Source organism: Chenopodium album, chromosome 10, assembly GCF_948465745.1.
Source record: "Chenopodium album chromosome 10, dcCheAlbu1.1, whole genome shotgun sequence".
Classification (NCBI taxonomy): Eukaryota; Viridiplantae; Streptophyta; class Magnoliopsida; order Caryophyllales; family Amaranthaceae; genus Chenopodium; species Chenopodium album.
The window spans coordinates 2,733,262-2,755,238 of record NC_137843.1 but is presented as its reverse complement, the minus strand read 5'-3'; the positions used below and the strand labels follow the sequence as shown (position 1 = coordinate 2,755,238).

Sequence of the window (21,977 nt, the reverse complement as noted above, 5' to 3'; positions counted from 1 at the left end):
TTTCTAAAAAGAAAAATACATTTCAGAGGTGTTACTACGTTGTGTCTGCCTTCTCTCAAGCTCTCTTCTTCGAATTGGAATGGCGGATCTAGAAGGATCTCCTCCATCCTTCAGTTATTACAATAGGAAGAAATTGGTGACTATTCTTAGCATCGATGGTGGTGGCATTCGAGGGATTATTCCTGCTGTCATTCTTTCTTTCCTCGAACAACTTCTTCAGGTATGTACATACATTTCATACATAGCTACTTCTCGACTAGTCATCCATCGATCTATTTTTCCATTTATTACTGTAACACATATCCGCTAATTAATTCAAGTTCACACACATTGTCTACCAAATATACACGCGTCAATTAACTTGAACTAGCTGGCTAAAATGTTGTATAATAATAAAATCTTGTAAACTTGGAGAATAATATTTATAGAAGCATATGTACTACGTACAATATACATTGATATGGTGAAATAAAATGTGAATATGTGATGCGTGGTTTTAATTAAAATGTATTAGGAGTCGGATGGAAAGGATGCAAGGCTAGCAGATTATTTTGATGTGATAGCAGGAACGAGCACGGGTGGGTTAATAACGGCCATGTTAACTGCACCAGATGACTATAATCGTCCTCTTTATGCTGCCGAAGATATTACAACTTTCTATCTAGAGCATGGTCCTAAAATATTTCCACAAGAAAGGTATAACAACTTTTGTGCAGAAATGTGAATGAACATCAATTGCTATTTGTTAGTTTGTTACAAATTGTACTTTGAAATAGATGTATGCTCAACAACTTGCATTGTCTACTTGCATTACCACAGAAGTTAAGTTGGTAAGGAGTAAAATTTTAGGAGATACTTGACATGATCGAGATCGAATTTCATCAATATCACTGACTTCCCTATAATATGTATACTCTCACTGAAAAAAAAAAGAAGGAATGTTTGAGATATAGTAATGACTGAATATTTGACTGAGTTTGGATTCGTTATACAGCTAAGAGGCCAACATATTGAAGGTGTAATTCTTGTTCGTTTTTTCCACTTTGAATTGGCTCCTTCTTCACATTGATTTTCTAAGTATTTCTTGCTGGAACATCTTTGTCGTACAGTGCGTTGCTTGGACTGTGTATATGAATCTTATTTATATTTTATACAAGTAATATGCAATAACATCCTGTTTGCACAACCACATCCTTAAAAGATTTGTTTATTATTTGTATATAATAGTTCGTACTGTATGTAGTATTACTCCTACATTATTAATTAAAAGATATTGACAATATAAAAATAAATCAAAATAATAACTTAAGGTATGTCCTTTATTAGATAGGCAAAAAGTTTAAATAGTACGGGCGTGTTTACATTTACTGAATTGAACTGAACTGAACTAATTTGAGCTGAACTGAATTGAATATTTTATGAGAGAAGAAAATTAGGAATTAAAATGAACTGATTGGAGCTGAACGGAACTGAAATTAAACTGAAGTGAACAGGCCCTACATTTGTAAATAAAGAAACGAAGATGATACAAGCAAGTACGGAGTACTCTATAGTCTATACTGCTATACAATATTACGTGTCTTTAACCTCTTTTTAGTTTGTAGAAATTACACTTGCTGTCAACAAGATTAATAGTTTCAAAACTGTAATTCTATCATACCCTAATTTTCTCCATATAATGGATGTAGGGGGCCACTCGCTAAGGTTACAAGCTTTGTCAAAGCTATGACAGGGCCTAAATACAATGGCAAGCATCTACACCAAACAATGAGGGAGAAATTGAGAGCGACAAGGTTGCATCACACATTAACAAACGTTGTCATTCCTACTTTTGACATCAAAATGCTCCAACCTGTTATATTTTCTTCCTACAAGGTTAATACTAGTAAACTATCAACTTTACTTCAATAATATGTCTTTGCTAATGAACATTTTCGATCAATTCATTGCCCTTTGTTCCACAAAAATCTTTCAGCTTACGGAAGTATAAAGTAAAGTAAAAAGAACTTTAAAAAAACAATTTGAAATGAAAGTAAAGAATATTAGCAGTAAAATGTTAGGTTAAAGTTAAGAACTTGGTCACTTATTCAAAGACAAATCAAGTTTTCCGTTAATGCATTTAACAAGAAATGGATGATGAAAAGACTCAAAAATTAAAGCATTCAAACCCTTTCATTCATCATTGAATTATGCAGGTTCCGAGTTACCCAGAATTGGATGCAAAACTATCAGATGTATGTTTAGGAACGTCAGCTGCTCCAACTGTTCTTCCACCCTATTATTTCCAAAACGTATATGAAGACGGAAAGACTAGGGACTTCAACCTCATCGATGGAGGAATTGTGAGCACTAATCCGGTAATGTTCAGCAACCAAAAACTAGCTATTCTCTTCATTCCAAACTAAAATGTCAACGAACTTAAATCATATTGCAAGGAAGAATCAATCAATTTTTTGAGTGGAAAATAAACCTCAAGACTAGCTCGTTACCAAACAAATAACGAAGGGAAATCCTATTTGTTCTGTTTTTGTTGGACAGACATTCCTAGCAATTAACGAAGTTACGAAGCAGATGATGAAGGAAAATCCAGGCTGTGGAAGCATCCATGATAGATTACTGGTTTTATCGATTGGAACAGGATCAGGAAGGAGTGAGCAAAAGTACAACGCTAAAACAACTGCAAAGTGGGGGCTTTTGTCTTGGCTATTTGACAAAGGATCATCTCCTATTATACAAGCTTTTTATGAAGCTGGAGCTGACATGGTTGATTACCAGAACAGTACTGTTTTCCAATCCTTTCGTTCTCAGGACAACTACCTTCGTCTTCAAGTAAGTCTCCAGTAATCTCCTCCATTATTATATGATTAGTGTAACATACTAGTATCATTTGATATATAGATGTAAATGTAAACTGTAGTACTCTGTTTATAATGAACTGGTGTATTTTAATTTGGGAATCAAACAGGATGACAGCTTAACAGGAGCAGCTGCTTCAATGGACGTATCGACAGAAAAGAACATGGGAAATCTTGTGAAAATTGCTCAACAGTTACTCTGCAAACCAGCCAGCCGGGTAGATCCGGAAACTGGACAGCTGAAAGCAGTTCCACACCTGGGCACCAATGCAGCTGCTCTCCAAAGGTTGGTTCCTTCAATAATACCTGGTGTACAACTACTTATAAATTGTCAATGAAAATAATTTTCTATTCTACAAGATGACTGTGTCCTAATCACTCATAATCCAAAAACAGGTTCGCAAAACAACTCTCAGACGAAAGAAAATATCGCTTGGGCAAAGTCTCCACCTGATGGAAGAAATACCAATACACTGAAGGCATTCAAATCAAGAATTTTGGTCTGCAATTCATACCTGTGTGCATAGTCAACTAAGTGCAACCCTGAATATAAGTGTTTCCTTGTCTTTTTCATTACATTTATATGTATGTTGGTATACTAACATAAATAAACTCGAGAGCATTATACTTGCATTAAGAAGAAGAAAAACTTGGAGACTACAGTCAAATACCTTATTGGATATTCATTTTATTTGATTAACATTAGAATAGATTATTTATTTTTCCTATCCCTAGACAATTAGAGATTTATGTAGGCATCATATCTTTAATTTCTTATTGTCAGATTATGCTTCCATCAGAAGATCAGTTCCATTTGCTAACAAAAGGCTCACCACATGACTTTGAACACCGTTTGGATCATATTGTCACAATGAACCCAGAAGTAACATACTTCGTAGTTTCATACCATGTGATGTTTACTGAAAACACATAAATAATCAAATATCGCACATAGAAGCCAGAGTTTAACTTAGTTGGAGAGGCAAAGAGAGGAGTTACCAAAGCTAGGCATCCTTTGATTTCCAGCAACCCAATATTATGACATTGCTAACCAATTTAATAAAATCTGTCAAGACTATAAATAATGGTTCAACTAGAGCAGTATATGGACATGAAAGAATTGAAGGAACGAATAAATAAATTAGAAAAACCCACCAAGGGTAGGGATATACAGAAGAAACCACCGTGTATCTACAAGATGCAAACTCAAGAAACCACCAATGCTGCAAGCAACAAATAAATACCATTGATGTCACACTGATGGTTATAACTCTCATCAACTTTCTCCGAATATATGTTGAATAGCAGTCTCAGCATTTCCATTACATTGTGCCAACAAATGGATGGCATCAGCCCTAGGGAGAGCAAGAAATTCCTGCATAAAAATTGGAATATTGATTAGAAACTACTCATACATCATGCAACACCTAATTGGTGAGTCAGAAACAGGTTAATTACAGGTACAATGAAATGACGCAAAATATGAATTCATACCAAAAGTACTTTAATTTCTTACAGCAGGAATTATGACTCACCATGACTTTGAGGATTGCACCTTCATCGCAAACTTCTCGAGATGAGACTTGAGTTGGACTGTTACTATCTTCCGGGATCGCACTACTAGATGAAATTGTAATTTGGGAAGATCCATAAGTCTGTGCACATAAATGGGATTTAGAAACAGTATCAGCCAGCAACAGGCTATTGACTTCTTTCAAGGCATCAATCTTCAAAAATGATTCAAAGCGGTCTTTGCACATTTGAAGATTAAACCACTCAGTATGTGAATGCAGGGTTGCTTGCATAACTTTCATAAGCTGTGGTTCTTCAATGCCAAGCCTCCTACCAATTGCAACCTAAATTGAAACATCAGTCTTACATCAGTGCATGTCTCAATGAAAATAAATTATGATTTTGAGTCTTCCAAAGCTCAAAAACCAAATCTTTACAAGATTGGAATTTATATTTTTAGATTTGCAGACAAAGTAAGAATGTTAGCAATAAATAATCAGTCAGAAGTTTCAATTATGACCCAAATAACAGTAATCAATTAACGACAAAAGATGAACATTGACAAAAAGCTCCGGTCAAACTACTGCAATATTAAGAAAACAGAGGATGTACATAAGGTCAGTAGGTCACCTTTATCTACTAAAAAATTTACACATTGTATTAAATTTAAAATTGACCAATCGCCTGAAGCTAAAAACTAGTTTATTAATAAAATAAATAAATAAAAAGTGCATCTACCTGAAGGGAACTAGCCAAAACATGCAATGGTAAGTCTCTCTTGAAATCAACTTCATTAGGCCTGAGCAAAGCTAATAGTGTCTCTTTCAAGGGTTTTAGCAAGTCATGATTGTTGGCTGCTAAAGGCCCCAAATGAGAACAAGCAACTTTCAGAGCACCAGAATAATCTCCAGAATCAACTAGTTTCAGAAACTCAACCTGAATACAGCAAGAAGCCAAGTGAGTAATCTCTCTTGAAGAAAGAAAGCTTTGGCATCAACAGCACATTCATGAGAAAAAAAGAAGTATCATTACCTGCTTCAGTTGGAAAAGCAACAAAGAATTATGCCCAAAAAATTCAGGGTCCAACGCTTCCACTTCTTTGACAACCTCAGCGGCCATACCTCGATCAGCTAAATCTTTAATGCTCAAAACAGTCTCACATCTATCCTCCTTATATGTAGAGTCAGAAGGGCTATTTTTTTCAGAGCCCTACAATATCATCACTTTTAATAATTAGCTACAGGAATAGGCAATAGCTACCAAAGATGTGTTCATATCTCCTTCAAAAGGACTTTACTAACCTCGCGCTTATTGCTCTCATTAGACAGTATGCCAGCAGGAAAATAAGGATTGTCACTTTTTTCCCTCCATCTTTTGCGTCTTCTCCCTCCGCCAACTGCATGACTTTTATTTCTCTGGCAAACCTTGACGTTCATAGTTGGATGAGTGTTGCTAGTACTACAATCATCATGGTTACTTGTACTCTCACAAGGGAATCGCATCTCCACATCAGTATCTTGCATCCTAATCATGACTGTGCTTATTTCAGCACCATCAACATGAGCATTAACAATGGAAGATCCATCATCTGAACTTTTACTATTTCCGCAATCCAGATCATGGGAACCATCTAATGACAAACCAGTAGCATTTAGTTGATTAGCTTTCAAATGACCAGTGTCAACCGGCAATGTAGAACCTGCCCAAGAAAAGAGGATGGGAAAAAAATTGAAATGAATATAAAGATACTCACATTTGAAAGTAGGGAGGAGAAACTGAAATATTGTAAAGGGTGAGCATACCAGAGGAAGGCACGCCAGGAGCAACAATACCCCTGTAAACACAATATTCCCGGACGAGCTCATCCAGAATAGATTCATTTAATCTCATGCGGCATAATTCATTCTACATAAAATAAATAAATATAATATTTAGCTGATTATATACTGATAATACATCACAATTTCAACTATCATACAAATCAGTATGATATAACAAGCAAAGCCATTAATAATACAATATATTGAATAATAATATTTACTAATGAAAACTTGAAGAATGGATCAGCATGCCTAACCATCATGCTACTTACCCCTACTACATTAACTTGTTTGGACATGAACAAGAATTTTTATAGCAGGTCTGAAGGGTAGATGTGTTCATTATTGTTAAGAAATGAACAAGGAAATTTTCAAATAATGTAAACATGTGGTAAAAAAATACAACTTTTTGAACGATAGTGCAAAAGGCTAAAAATTCTGAAGCTAAGAGAAAAGTTAGATCAAGCACTTTCATAAAGTGAATTCACAATAATCATATCTTAACAGTTCTAGATTATAGAATCTAAACATCCAAGATCATGCATCAATTATTACATATATAACCTGCTATCTTTTTTCTAAGGATAAGTATAATATGGTATATACATGGTCATACAGTTGAAACTCGAAAGTTAGAAATGAGTACCCTCAGACCTAATCCTAAAGATAACAGGAAAAAAAAAATGAATGCCATTTAATGTAAACATATCAAACATAAGAACAGAATATGTATAGAGAGAGTAAAGGCTAATGAGTTTTTATTTTTATTTTTTTGATAAGAAGTAAAGGCTAATGAGTTATGATAACCTTTAAAGCCTGAACTAAGTCACCCTTTGTGAATTTCAAGCTTTCAACTGCCCCCTGTCTGGTAAGCTGAACTGCATGAGCTAGGGCCTGTACATCCTCCTGAAATGAAAGGTGCAACAAGAAAAACCAATGATTATTGAAGGTGTTTCATCAAATATCCTTTTAGTTTCAGTGTATTTTTTAACCACTTGACCACATCATCACTATATTCAGCACACCGCAATAGGAAAAATGATAGCTTGAGAATCTCACTTCCTGTAATATAGGAACTCCAGAAGCCGACTCTTGAAGTGTTGCTGGGGCATCTCTTTCCTCAAGAAGCAACCTTTCAGTCAGGTCCGAGATTGGTGAGGGGACTCCTTGTCGAAGACAGAACTCCTTGTGTAAGCTGATCTCAATTATTATGAAAGGACCAAGAATATTAGCAACAGACACAAACAATTAATGAATTCACTAACTTTTATGAGAGCACAAAAAATCAATGTAAAAGAACCAGAAAAGGATGGGAAGGGAGAAATACCTTATGAGATATCTCAATGTCATTGAGAACAAGGGATCATGTGCCTGAAGGTGTGCTCTAAGAATAGAGGACATCAATCCAGCAATTTCAAATCTTCGTCTTTCAGACCACTGCAGCACAGAACGCCAAGGCAAGGACTATTATGCATGTATTACAAGATGAACAAGAACTTGACTTAGAAAGAAGTAGAAACCTAAAGCTGTTTTATGAAATTAATTATCTCAGAAAAAACAGAATTACATGTCGATTCAACCCAATATGGTAAGTAGGGGCCGAAGGGTGCAGAACCCTGAATGGTAATTTGCATGAACTTCTGAGCAAAATTACGGAGTTGCTCATTTTCTTATTGGTTCTATGCTAGGAGAAAATGGGCAGATTGAGCTTCGTGATGCAATAACATATTAGCTGGAGGATGGTGACTGGTGAGCATATATACAGAAATAAATATAGTGAGCAAGATTCTTTAAGAGGGAAAGTTGAAAAGGGTACCAAATGTTAAAAAAAAAAATGGAGCATAGTAATCCGACAAAAATAATTAAACATATACACAGCGAACACAGGTTTTAAAAACAACCAGAAGGCAGAAGCCAAATCCTGAAGTAAATTTTTGGAATTAATCAAAGCCATTCCACGACAAATAGGGCACTTCACAAAAATAAAATTATTAACTTGTTCATCAAAAAATCCATTTCATGACGTGTCTATATTTATGCCAAATTGCCACGACATGCAGAAGCTACTTGTGGTACTATATAGCATAAAACTAAAATTCACATTTACGAAAACTCAAATTTCATATTTTAGTCTATATAAGGTTTAGAATCTTTCACGCCTCCGCAAAATAACAAAATAAGGTGCTGCAAAACTTTCAAGAAATTTTCAAAAGGTTATAATAAATCACCAGATTAAATTGGGCATTCCAAATTGACAATTTACATGTGAAAGCTGTGCTATAAGCCTATTACGAGTATTACCCTCCAGATACATCCACAGCCCTGCAACATCTTATCATAATCAAAGTCACTCAAATATGTTCAATGGGAAATATTCCCAGCTGCAAGACTGTATACCTTATGCATACGTTGAATGACCATTACTACTCCCTAGGCAAGCTTTACGTACTTCATCATTGGTTCAAACATCAAGAAGTCAGATAAACTGACAAACTTTTGTCATTTAACATTGTGTGTGCTTCGATTGTGTGTGCTTTGACAAATTACTAGGAAGTAGGATTGACCTGTAATACAAAACACAAAGGTGTAACCTTTCGTTCAATACAAAAATCTATAAATGAAGCTATAGTATTTGAGGTTGCATCAATCGGGGATACACGACGGAAGGAATCGTTCTATTTGTAAACTTCACCTTCAAGAAGCGTAGGTTTGTTTCTATAATATGGAATAAGAATATTTGTTCTTTACTATCCCGAAGTGTGTGCTTTTCTCATAAGACTAAGAGCAGTAAAAAGAAACTAAATAATAAAGAAAATCAAATCACACCATCTCTGTAATAAGTAAATATTGTGTGTGCTTCGAGAACTTCCACTCCTCATACCAATTATATCAAGCTTAACTTATTTCATAAATTTATCCACTTGTCTTGTACTCGCTTCCTTGCTCCTCCTGTCCTAAAATAAATATACAGGTACCCCACACTAATCGATTCTGATAGTTTCACTCACAGGCTCAACTTTAAGGACACAAGTTATCTGCGTCACAGGTACAGGAACAGGAATATGGTAAATTTAAAAAAAAAATATACAGTAAACCATTGTAGCTCTGCTTGGCTTTGTATGTATCTCAAGATTGATACGAAGTATATTCTAATGCGATACGCAGAGTTTTTCATATCAGTGTTACTACCCAACCCAGTGGCCACTACCAACATCAATACGGTTTTTTTTTTTTTTTTTTTGTCTCCTGGTACAGAATGCTTAGCTCGAACTGCACATTAACTTAAGAAAAGTCTCCACTCCACTCCTTCCTGGTAATAAACTCATGGCATCATTCTCAAACTATTCAATGTTACACAGCTTCCAATCACTTACCACAGTTCATATTTCACATCACTTCCTCTAACTTACTGTTACTAATCACATAAATATTAAGAAGATTGGAAAAATCAGAGTGCAAATATTCACTAAATTCGATATAGATATACTAAACAATACCAGAAAATATATTGCAAATCAAAATCAACTATATCAATTAACATTAGAGACTGATAATCGACTACATTAATCAATATTAAAGAATGATGAGCTAAAGTACCTCACTAGCAATAGGTGAATTGACGTCATCTTTATCATAAATTAGGGCTAGAAGAATATGCTTAAACTCCTCATATGCTTCCTTCAAAACAACAAACAATCTCACCGTCAATAAATTCACAGCAAAAATAAATAAAATAATAAAATAAAAATAATGCGGTTCACAGTTCATACAGGATAAGCATCAAGTGCGCAAGGAGCGAGAGAAGTGCGCAAGCATTCAATAGCAGAATCGCGATCCTCTGGAGTTCCTCTTCTCAACAACTCAATAAATTTCTTCAAATTGAAAAACAAAAATCAAAATCAATCAAAATTCCAGCAAAAACCTAATAATTTGATAAATTACAAATTAAAACAAACAAAAAAGGAATAATAATGAAACCTGCTTTTGAAGGCAAAAAAGGAGGCGAAGATCATGTAATATGGAAGGAGTATGAAGACGAAGAAGATCCAAAGCGGAGTCAATATCACCAGACTCTAACAGGCGGCGAATCCGACGAATCAGGAGGCGTGATCGGTACGACTCAGATGAAGATGAAGACGAAGGAGGTGGAGGAGAGAGAGAGGAAGAAGAAGGAGAAGAAGGAGGAGAGAGAGTAGAAGAGTCTTCGTTGTCGAAGAAGAGGTTTTCGGATTTGGCGAATTCGATGACTAGAGAATCCAAAGCTTCCCAGTTTAATGGTGATGAATCCATGGCGTCTGTGTTTGATTTTCCAGATTGTGATAGAAAAGAAGGTACCAGAGAGAGAGGAAGAAGATAGAGAGGGTTTTTTTTTTTTCTTTTTTTTTTTTTTTTGGAGGAATGAGATTAAAGTCGGCGACTGTAACTGTTTGTGATCGTAATGGGATTTGACACACTATGAATTGATTTCGTATCCTGGTATCGGAAATTTTTGACACACTATGAATTGATTTTGACTCCTTTTATGATATCGGAAAATTTTGACACTTTGAATTAATTTTGACTTTTATCATGATATCGGTAAAACTTATCACTCTATAAATTGATTTTTAACTCCTTTTGTGATATCGGAAAATATTTGACACTTGTTAAAAAATGGTATTGAATTTATAAAGTTGAGCTTAGTGGAATCTGACAAAATCTAACTAAAGAGAGTTAAAATTAGGCTTTCTATTGTGAGATTTAAAATTTAAAAAAATAAAATTGATTTAGGGTGCACGTTAAGATTGTAAGTACTATATAATCTAGACCTGGCAATCCTGACTCAGACCCGATGACCCGACCCATGACCCAAAATCGACCAGAAATCAGTGACCCGAAATTGACCCAAAACCCGAATCAACCCGACCCGACCCATACCCGACCCGAAGTGGAAATGACCCGACCTAAACCCGAAACGACCCGACCCGAAGTTGACCCGAGACCCGAAACGACCCGACCCGAAGTTGACCCGAGACCCGAAGTTGACCCGATCTTTAACTTGAATTAATTGACCCAAATAGACTCGAAACCTAGAGTAACCTAAACCAAAATTATCTTATACCTGAAATGACCAGAATCTATTTAAGTTAAAGACTTGACCTTAGCAAACCGAAATAGAAAAAAACCGCAATTAAATTGAATTAATTGACCCAAATCTATTTAAGCTAAAGGATTTTTTTATCTTCCTATTTTTTTACTTTTATTTTTGTTTTTCTGTATTTTAGAATTTAGTCACTTTACCTTTTACTTATGGAAATTTGGAGGGAGTATTCCCGCTCATAATTTACTTCTTGTCCTTATAATGAAATACTTTTGGAGTTTTAGCCATTTGGGGGGAAGAATTTCCCACAATTTTAACCAAGTTAAAAGTTTTATTTTGTTTCCCTCTTGAATTTTCACTTTTAAGTTGTAACTTTGTTAAAATTGAAATTTTGAAAATTTTTAATTGATCAACAAGTGTATCCGTAATCTTACATCTGAATATGAGAATATTTCGCTTAATTAATAATACCTCCGTTTTTTTAGTTGACCGTTTGACTTTATTCACACACTTCTCTTTGACCGTATTTTGTGTTTTATATGTAATGAAAAATATAGTCATGTAGGATCTTGAGTTCTTTAATTGGATAGTAGACTGGTAGATAGATACAAGCATAGTTACATAACTGCAATAGTTCATAAGTCATTAGTTCATTATATACTAATAATGATGAGACATCCTATGAAGTAATTTAAACCGGAGAGTCGGAGACTGAGCTATTAAGTAGCCCAGAAAAAGTTTAATCTAATCCTATCAAGTTTGAATTTGAGATCAAATTACCTTGAATAAGAAAAACCTTATTATGAGTTTCGTTTGAAAAAACTTGAACAAGAAAAACCTAATTATGAGGTATAAGTCGTATAACTCAATTTGTTAGAGCATCCCTCTTAGTTTCAGGAGATCCTGAAATTGATTCTCAATCTAAACACAAAAAAAATAAAAAATAAAAATAAAAAAATAACAAAGTCAATAAAAGTCAAATAATTACTATATTTCATGAAAAAAGTAGCTTAATAAATGTAGTGAGTTTTTCGTCTAAAAATAAATAAATATATATACTGAGTTGAATTTAACTCAATGCATTGACCCGACTCGAAGTTGACCCGACCCGAAGTTGACCCAAAAATTGGACCCGAAAATTGACCCGACCCGAACTGACCTGACCCGACCCAAACTCGACCCGAAGTGTCGACCCGATACCCGACCCGACCATCAGTCGACCCGAAATCAACCTGAAACCCGAAATGACCCGACCCGAACATGACCCGATAACTTTTTGACCCGAACTTGACCCGACCCATACCCGACCTGAATGACCCATTTGCCAGGTCTAATATAATCCGGTGGCTCGGAGTACTATATGGTCCGATGACTCGGAGTATTTACGGTGCACGTCAAGCTTGTGAGTCAATAAACTGTAAGATTGTTTCTACTCTACACCGCTTACAGTTTATAGACTCCACACAAAATCAATAATGTTTTTTAACTACTCTCACATGAGTCATTAAACGTTTAAAAATTCTCTCATCATTTATTGTTCTCCCCAACTAATGCCTTACTTATCCTACATTACAGTCCTACAAAGTGCATTAGCCTAATTTCAAAAAAAAAAAAAGTGCATTAGCTTAGATAAAGGTTAAAAGAGTCCTGGAAATTTTTATACTGTATTCAACTTATTCTAAATTACTAGATAAATCATAATTTTGTTGCAAATTTTGCTGCATAACTCAAAACGTGACGTGACAAATATAAACTCAATATGTCTGCAAAATATATCCTCAGTTTTCTCCTTCAATCCAACTACTTCCTTTTGCTTTCATCAATCCTCTACTTTCCATCAACCTTCTTACCTTCATTGCATCATCCCATCTTCCATCATCTGTGTATATATTCGACAGTGTTACATAATGTCCAGCATTTTCGGGTTCTAAGCTAACAAGATTTTCCGCAGCCAACTTAGCAACCTCCAGATTCTGCTGCAATTGACCAGCAGCTAAAAGAGTCCCCCATATATGCTTGTCAGGCATGATTGGCATTTTCATGACAATATCAAGGGCCTCATTGAGCTGACCAGCACGAGCTAGCATATCAACAAGACAAGCGAAATGCTCCATTTTAGGAATCAAACCAAAGTCTCTACTGATGCCATAAAAGGCCTCAAGCCCTTCATTAATAAGACCAGAGTGATTACAAGCTGACAGAACTGACGTTAAGGTTACAGAGTTAGGGGAAAGACCGGAAGATATCATTTCGTTAAGTATTTGAAGAGCAGCCTCTCCTTTTCCGTGCATTGCAAACCCTCCAATCATCGTGTTCCGTGTAACTAAATCTTTCATGGTCATGTTGGAGAAAATGAGTTTAGCAGAATGTATAGATCCGCATTGACAGTACATGCTGATCAAAGCATTCAAAACAGGAACCACTGAACCAAAGTTGTTCCTAAGAATGTAGGCATGAATTTGTTTGCCAGGCTTCAGATCACAAATGGGCAAGATTGTTGATATCGTGGTCTGGTCGTTCTTGACACCAATAATTTGCATCATACTGAAGGTTTCAAGTGCTGAATGTCCCATTGCAAGATCAACCAGGCCAAGTATCATCGCATTCCAAGTGACTACGTCAGATTTGTCCATCAACAAAAACACATTTCTCATATCATGAACTCGATTGCACTTAGAGTACATCGTTAACATTGCAGGTCCACAAGACTCGTAGAATAGGGGATGAGAATGAGTTTTAATTCCATATACATGAATTTCTTGGCCATTTCTTAGAGCCCTTAAATGTCGACAAGATACCATTGCACTAGACAGAGAATCTAAGTCAGGTATATCCACCATAAACTTCATCATATCTCTAAACATGCCCAAGGACGCCTCATGATTTCCAATCCTTGAATAGCCGGACATTAATGTTGTCCAAGAGACAACACTCGGTCGTGCAATCTGCCCAAAAACCTCAAGAGCTTCATCACATAAACCCATTCGACAATAAGCATCCATTACAGAATTCAATGTGACTAAATCAGGTTCAGTACCCTTCACTCTCATTGACCCATATAACTCCAATGCCAACTCTAGAAACCCATTAGCCACATATCCAGAGATCATTGCATTCCAAGACAGCAACTCTCTTACGGCCAAACTATCGAAAACCCGCCTAGCATTATCAACCTCCCCACATTTCGAGTACATGTCAATCAATGAACTACAAACCTGCAAATTTAACTCAACTCCACATACAATAACCTCTTTATGAATCATGACCCCTGTTTTAAGTGTTGACAATTGAGCACATGCCCTCAAAATCTTAGGAAAAATATACTGATCAGGCAACACACCCATAAATCTCATTGCACCATAAACCTGCAAACACTCGATAAAAAGTCCATTTCTTGAGTAAAATGCAAGGAGAGCAGTCCAAGCAAATACATTTGGTTCAGGCAATTTATCGAACAGCTTCTGGGCATACCCCAGATGATCACATTCTGCATATGTTTGAACCAATTTGGTGGTAACATAAGGTTGATGATGCAGTCCATGTTGTATGATTTGCAGGTGGGTTTGTTTGGCTTGAGCTAATGCTCTTGAGTTGCTGCAAACCTGGAGAAGATGAGTGAGTTTTGAAGAAGAGAGATTGGATGTTGAAAAAGATGAAAAATGTCTTACAATAAGCCATATTCTCATCTAAATTGAGATTTCTCAAACAGGATAGTGGGTAACTGGGTTTGGCCAAGATTGAAGATGAAATACCATTAAATCTTTGATGGTGCTAAATAAGGATGAGTTCTTCTAAAGTGAGGTGTAATTACTACAAATTTTATGTCTCTTTTACATTTGAACAAAATAGAATGCTATAGCTAAGTAATGAAAAGAGTTGTAAGGAATTGGGTGTGAATTTTAAATTACCTTTAATAGACCTCACAAAACTGACCCGACTTGATTTTCTAACATCAATCTTAAACTTCATTAAAAAATCACTTGTCATATGCTTAAAAAAAAACCACTTGTCATAAATTGGACCCAATCGAGTTGATTTGGCAATTAGTGTGACCAATAAAAATCACATTATTATAATAAGTTTATGAGCAATAGATTTGAATATGACCCAACTTAAACCGAAAGTCAATCCAAACGATTCTTCACCTAAACATAACCTGATTTTAACTCTATCCAATTTACGTGATTGTCACCTTTACATTCTGACAAATTTAGTAAATTTTCAAGTGCATGTAGCATTATATCATTATAACTCACTTTTGTAGACAATGTAGAAACATAATTTCATCTCACTTGACCTTCATGATATAAGTCCATATAACACAAGATTATCCAAATGTATGCATCTAACTCTCCTTGCAAAGCTGTTTAGTGTTAAATGTTTGTGAGAAATAATCAATGAGTGCATACGAGGTATAGGAAATTAGGAATCATGCATTTGGAATTGGGAAGAGTACTCTCATTCTATTCTCTAGCTTACGCTTCTCCTTTAAATAATCCATCGGAAGAACCTTATATTGCCGATTTGTGTTACAAAACAAAGAAAAGTGGTGTATGATATGAGACGGGGTACACATATTAAACAAATGCAGTAACATAAGGTAGAGATTGAAGAGAAACTATGCTACTAATCCCTAATCTATACAAGAATGTTGACTATAGAATCAATTACCAACAAAAATCGGTCACAATTTTGGGGGTAAAGTAATAAGCTCCTTGAAATTTTCTACCAAAAAATAATACAGCTCTTTAAATTTTTCAGAAGCAGTACTAATATAATGAATTCAATACTTCGTATTTAATAGTGAAAAAAAAAAAAAAAAAAAAACTATCCAGGGGTAAGAAGCAATGAGAAGGGTAGTAGATCAATAGGATCTCTCTTTTTTTCTTGTCAAAGAAATTCTTTCCCGTCTTGTCCTGTTGCTCTTTTCTCACTTTGCTGCAGGATCATAGCCAATGAGCGAGGAGGAAGATGTCATCAGCTACAGTATTACCGATTTGGCTAGATCAACACTGAGTCAAAATCTCAGCTCCGTCTTTTGTAATTAAAATTGTGTGCTCAAACTGTGCTGAGAGGCTTCCATCTTCAGTGACCACCGTCCAGTTATCGTCCCACATAATTGGATTATAACTACCCATTGTAAGCATAGGTTCTGCAATAAAACATAACGCATGAAAAAATTGAATGACGAAGGTTCAACTTCAGTAAGAAAACTTCGAAGTGAGGAAAACTTAATTGAAATACAAAGACAAACATGATCAACTAGTGCACCGAGCAACCAACAGTTCTTATTCAAACCAAAATGAGATGGTTATACCAGTAAATCATTCTACTTTGGGATAAGCCATTGGGTTATTCCACCTTGACCAGTACAAGTTTTCATGGTCCAGGCCAGGTGTACCTATAATCCTAGACAAGTATCCCAAAAGGCCTTAAGGAACTCTTCATGCTAAAGCTGGTTTTGTCATGACCCACCAGCAGGCTTAACCAATGAGCTGGTCCCAGGCCAGGACCATTAACCAAGCTAGGGCATACCCAGTCTATCTATTTATATCTGTGAAATTGCAAGTAAATTTACAAGAGCAATGAGAAAGTACCAATAGTGAAAGTTTGGTTCAATATCATGCGCCCTCCATCATTGTTCCCTGCAGCACAAAAAAGATATCACTTCTTCCAATTGTTAAATGTTAATCTAATTAATAATCCCTCGAAAGCTGAAAACTAAAATGATAGGAGGAGTTCAAGATGATTACTGCAGTGCAAAACAACAGGATCGGCATGGAAAACACGACCAACACCATGGCCAACAAACTGACGTACAACACCATATCCATATTTATCTGCATGGTCACTACAGTGAAAAGATGCCAATTTGAGAAATATAGATACACATTTGCACTATCAAGTTATACCGGACAAAATTTGACAGATCCATAATAGCTTTTGACCTCAAAAAGGAGATCCATACCAAGAGAAACTCATAGTTAATGAAGCAAACTTTTAGAAATTTCCCCATGCATTCATTAGAGTGAGGACTAGGAAAGCAAAGTAGCAAACTTCTGCCTAAGTAAACATAACTCAAGATGCATGATGGAACATGGTAATTTTGACAAGAAATAAGTCTTACTGTATTGTTCTGCCAATTCTTTTGTACTCTACTCCTGGTCCACATATTGCAATTGCCTTGTCCAAGCATTCTTTGGTTACCTAAGAAATGAGCAATATTAAAAGTGTTGCAAGTTAGTCCATACCTTTGTTAGAATGGCACAGAATTCAGAAATCTATGCTCAGATACTACCTGAACCAATTTTTTTGCTTCATCATCAACCTCCCCACAGAAGAAAGTAGCAGAGGTATCACCATGATAACCCTGCTTGACCAAGAGCAAGAATTAAATTAAAATATATAATATTGCAGTGAATACATATAATCCTCAACCATTGCACAGCCATACTCAAATATTTGTGCCAAGAGGCATAAACACATTGAAATATCATAAAAGTCCAAAAAAAAGAAAAAAATAAAGCATGCCCCCGATCTCCCAGTAAGAATTTCAGAAAAGGAAGCTTTAGTATAAGGCATGTTGTGAATTATAAAGAGCAGGTAGCCTTAGCATGTGACACAATTAACAGAAAAACCATTCTGCAGTTCCGTGAATTTTGGCTTTATGTTAAAATAAACAACAGTATGTGAACAGCTAGAAGAATAAAAGAGAACTAGGTTGCTTACATTCAGGTAGGCCGTGACATCAATATTTATTATATCACCATCCTGAAATATGCACATTTGTCACTACTTGATATAAGGGAAAAGGTTGGGACAATGTTTATAGCATTTCATACAGAACAAACCTCAAGTGGCCTTGAATCTGGTATACCATGGCAAATACATTCATTAACTGATGTGCAGACACTTTTAGGAAATCCGCCATAGCCAAGAGGTGAAGGATACCCTCCATTGTCAATAATCATTCGATGAACTGCTTCATCAATTTCATCAGTTTTCACGCCTGGCTGTGGATAAGAATTATAAGTACCATGCATTGGGGAGCAATCATCTAGAAAACAGATTCACCTACGACATTAACGAAGTTTTGAGAAGGCAAATTTTGTAAGTAACATGCACCAACGCTGTAGTTACTATCTTTTTAAATCCATAGAATAACCCAGTAACATGAGTGTCATCTTATATTTCTTCGTTTACTTTGGAAGATAGGGCGACGGGAATGTCTAAAAGAGGGATCTGAAAGAAACAGAAATAGGGGCAGCAACAGATACTCAGAGAGAGTGCATGCATGAGCACTTTTAAGTCCTACACATAAATACCAATCACTTGATGAGATAAGAGCAATTAATCAATTATTGGATATGACTCCTTCCCTTTTTTCTGTTTTTTTTTTTTTTTTTTCCAGCTCACCCTGCCTATCTAGTCTCCATAGAATAAATCTTGGAGGGAAAACTGCCAGTTTAAAACGTCCAATTCGGTCCAGATATGTTGCAGCTAATCAGGATAGACGGATAAGACAATAAGCTCAAGTGCCTAACACAATCCTTTGATTGTGATAAAATAATCCGCCCACAAAGTTTCACAGAAATCAGAAGAGTATGCACAACGCAGAAAGAAGAAAAAGTAACACTAGAATTTAAAAGACCGAAAGCCTTGCATTAATACCTTGACTAAGGTGCCTGCGTATTCAAGAACTTGAGCTGCCAATCTCCCAGAGGCTCTCATACATTCTATCCCCCTCTCATCATGCACCTCAGGTCCACTTGCTATTCCCGGAGAACTCCCAGTTTTTACATAAGGTGGTCTCTTTATATGGGATGGAACAGGTCTAGGAGGAGACACCTTACCAGGCCTCAAAGGTTTACGTTCTCTTGTTGACACTTGATCAAGATTTCTGTAAGTGTACCGGTGAGATAGTCACCAAAAAAAATAAAAATAAATATAATAAATAAATAAAAGCATTTGCATGGGCACATGGAAAGAAATAAAGAGAAGGAAGCACACCTTCTGTTGAATAAGAGATTGGTCAAGCCAGAGAGAGATTTTGGCAACTGCATAGAGACATGATTTCTTCCTATAAAAAATAACTTTCCAATAAGATAAAAATCCAAGACCAACAGCAATATAATCCAGCAAGTACCAGCATGCAGTATCAAGGGAATTAAGCAAGGGCCTCAAAATTTATGTATTGCTGTTTACAACAGTCATCTAATTTTCACAGAATGTAACAAAATACCTAACCCAAAATCTAATCCGTTTGCAACCAAACCAAAAATAAACATTAGATCACTTGTGACACCTTCTTCCACATTTCAATTGTGCCTTTGGCTTCTCCGAAAGATATTCATTGAAGGCCACAAAGAGTGATACAGCTCCTCATCAAATAAAAATCTTACAATCCTGAAAGTCCTCTCTTCTATTAAATTCAACTACAAAAAAACATGGGAAGCTGCTACATTCCCAAGCCAATGTTATACCACCCACTTTCACACCCTTGACCTTAATGAAATCTAAATCACAATAAAACAATGGGTAACTAAACTTGTAATTAGAAACTATGCTACCTCATTAGTCATTAACAATAATGATATAGAATCATTCAAAACCCAAGCATCTAAGGAAATTGTCCACTCGTTCCCGATAAACGACATGTTCCTCCCAAACATTTGGACTTATACCTGATACTCAACAAACTAGGGTCAAACTCCCCAAACCTAAGACCATATGCACAAACTCACAAATTGCCACATCTCAAGATATACTCCACAGTCTACATACAACTCCCTTGCTTGGCATTTCACCCAACAACCAATTAACCATCAAAAGTTGTATACATAACTAAGAAAATACAATGCCAGATTTTAACAATCTATTAACTCTCTCGAACTGAATAATCAAACATTGCAAAATTGTATCAAAATAAATAGTACTCCGTATATACTAAAATTAATTTAGCAATCATATTTATACCATATATGCATGGCGAATTACTGATTAAACTAATTCAAGAAAATCAATCAACAATTAAGCACAAACAGTAAAATAAATCATATCAAATATTCGAAATTAAAGTTGAAATATAAGAATTGAAGTAGTCAATCAGTAATTAGGTTTAGCAATGAACAATGGAAGCAAAAGACAAAGAGTAGGAGAGAGAGGGACCTGGAGAAGAGCGGAAAAGGTGGTGAAGAGGGTGTTGAGAAGGGTGGATTAAACGGTCGCCGCCGACGAAAGAGGAGAGTAGCCGTGACTGTAAACATATGCTCCCCGCCATTCTCTCTCTTTCACACTCGCGTTATCTGTACGACTCTACTCTTGTCTTGTTCAAATGAGAGATTAAGGAAATTTTGGATTAATTTATATTTTCACCCATTTTTGCAAATTCAGTCCGCTAAAATTTTGAAATACATCACTTACTCTTTAGTGTGTTTTGTATACAGCTGGCCTTTAAAAACAAGGTAATCCGTATAATATTATCGGCTTTGTTTCAAGCGATTTACCATTATCCTCTCATCGATGAACACAGAAACAAGTCCAATAGTCTAAAAAGGTATGATTTTACGCTCATTGTTGGTGTTGATTTTCATTGTGAAATTTTGTACATCAAAATGTGCATTTTATAAAGCATTTTAATTTACTATCGCTATTTGGACTTTAAATATTTGATGTTATGTTAATATTTTGTTTTGAAGAATAATTCATGAGTAGATTTCGTTAAATACCATTACTTGAGTACAAGTGCTATAGATAATACAAGCAATTAAAGTTGTTGACACATTTAGATATGTTAATACTCTCGTAGAGTAATTTTATGAACAAAACAAATTCGCTCATTTGTGCAAATAATTTGAGTGAAAGTTATGACTATTGTTTCTTAACAAGGGCGAAGCCAGGATTTTTAAGTCCTGGGTGCCGGACTTGTTAAACGACGCTACGGTTCAAAAAATTTAAATTTATTAAGCATGTATTCTATTCGCCTAATTTTCACCTATTTGAACCTATCTGAACCTATTTGAACTTATCAAAACTTATTTTAGTTGTAATTTATACTTGGGTAGTTGGGTGACCCTTATCAAAACTTATTTTAGTTGTAATTTTTACGTGAATTGGGTGACCCTTATCAAAACTTTTTTTTTATGAACATAACTTATCTAAATTAGTCAAACCTAACAAAAGTGAAAATAAGATGAACAAAAATTAGTTTAATCTTACTTTACGAATTGAAGTAGTAGATTTTTTTGCCCCATATTTGTGTTTTTGCTCATTATCATCATTCAAATTACTTTTCGGATCCAAATTTTTCTAACTATAGAAGATTATTTAATAAAATAAACAAGTAAAACTACAAATCATAATAATCATATAAATCACATAAAAGAATCTATTAATTTAATGAAATTACAAAAAATTAAAAATTAAAATTTTAAATTTTTTAAAAAAAAAAAAAAAAAAAAAAAAAAAAAAAAAAAAAAAAACTGTACGAAGAACTTCATACTTTGTTGAACTTGAACTCCCACTTTTATTTAAAAAAAAAATTAGGGCATGTTTGGCATCAATTTTGGTTTTCAGTTTTCTGTTTTTTTGAAAACCAAAAACAGGAAACAAGAAAAAGGTGTTTTCACTTTTCTGTTGTCGGTTTTCAAAATTATCATGATTTTAATAAATTTAAATAATTTTTTATTCATTATGGGACAAATATCATAT

General features: G+C 35.2%; 4 protein-coding genes and 1 pseudogene across 9 annotated transcripts; 2 read left to right on the top strand and 3 right to left on the bottom strand.

Moving 5' to 3' along the window:
* The first annotated feature begins 79 nt into the window (after positions 1-79).
* LOC145562946 (patatin-like protein 2 pseudogene) lies at positions 80-724 on the top strand (annotated as a pseudogene).
* Positions 725-2,132: 1,408 nt separating this feature from the next.
* On the top strand, positions 2,133-3,467 carry LOC145561940 (patatin-like protein 3). Its single transcript, XM_081622075.1, has 4 exons — positions 2,133-2,357; positions 2,539-2,829; positions 2,966-3,141; positions 3,252-3,467. Exons 1-4 carry the CDS (start codon positions 2,190-2,192, stop codon positions 3,307-3,309), a joined length of 693 nt encoding a protein of 230 aa, XP_081478201.1. The 5' UTR covers positions 2,133-2,189; the 3' UTR covers positions 3,310-3,467.
* Positions 3,022-10,604, bottom strand: LOC145561939 (uncharacterized). Of its 6 annotated transcripts, XR_014094241.1 has the most exons (14): positions 10,166-10,604; positions 9,958-10,059; positions 9,785-9,865; positions 7,515-7,624; positions 7,247-7,382; positions 6,995-7,093; positions 6,170-6,272; positions 5,669-6,066; positions 5,400-5,576; positions 5,106-5,303; positions 4,391-4,711; positions 4,011-4,230; positions 3,855-3,930; positions 3,042-3,172 (listed from the first exon to the last, which is right to left on the bottom strand). XR_014094241.1 is itself a non-coding variant. In XM_081622074.1 (12 exons), the coding sequence occupies exons 1-12, from the start codon at positions 10,475-10,477 to the stop codon at positions 4,132-4,134; spliced, it is 2,136 nt and encodes a 711-aa protein (XP_081478200.1). In that variant the 5' UTR covers positions 10,478-10,604; the 3' UTR covers positions 3,597-4,131. The 6 variants fall into 6 exon arrangements, 1 of the variants encoding a protein (XP_081478200.1); XR_014094243.1 differs by lacking the exon at positions 3,855-3,930 and having other exon boundaries at positions 3,022-3,161; XR_014094239.1 differs by having other exon boundaries at positions 3,855-4,230.
* Positions 10,605-13,045: 2,441 nt separating this feature from the next.
* LOC145562945 (pentatricopeptide repeat-containing protein At5g39350-like) lies at positions 13,046-14,953 on the bottom strand. Its single transcript, XM_081623361.1, has one exon. The coding sequence runs from the start codon at positions 14,951-14,953 to the stop codon at positions 13,046-13,048; it is 1,908 nt and encodes a 635-aa protein (XP_081479487.1).
* An 889-nt stretch (positions 14,954-15,842) lies between these two features.
* LOC145561938 (methionine aminopeptidase 1D, chloroplastic/mitochondrial-like) lies at positions 15,843-20,602 on the bottom strand. The gene is made up of 10 exons (XM_081622073.1): positions 20,436-20,602; positions 19,278-19,347; positions 18,939-19,167; positions 18,119-18,280; positions 17,997-18,038; positions 17,566-17,637; positions 17,395-17,474; positions 17,021-17,118; positions 16,865-16,912; positions 15,843-16,419 (listed from the first exon to the last, which is right to left on the bottom strand). Exons 1-10 carry the CDS (start codon positions 20,545-20,547, stop codon positions 16,274-16,276), a joined length of 1,059 nt encoding a protein of 352 aa, XP_081478199.1. The 5' UTR covers positions 20,548-20,602; the 3' UTR covers positions 15,843-16,273.
* Positions 20,603-21,977: the final 1,375 nt, after the last annotated feature.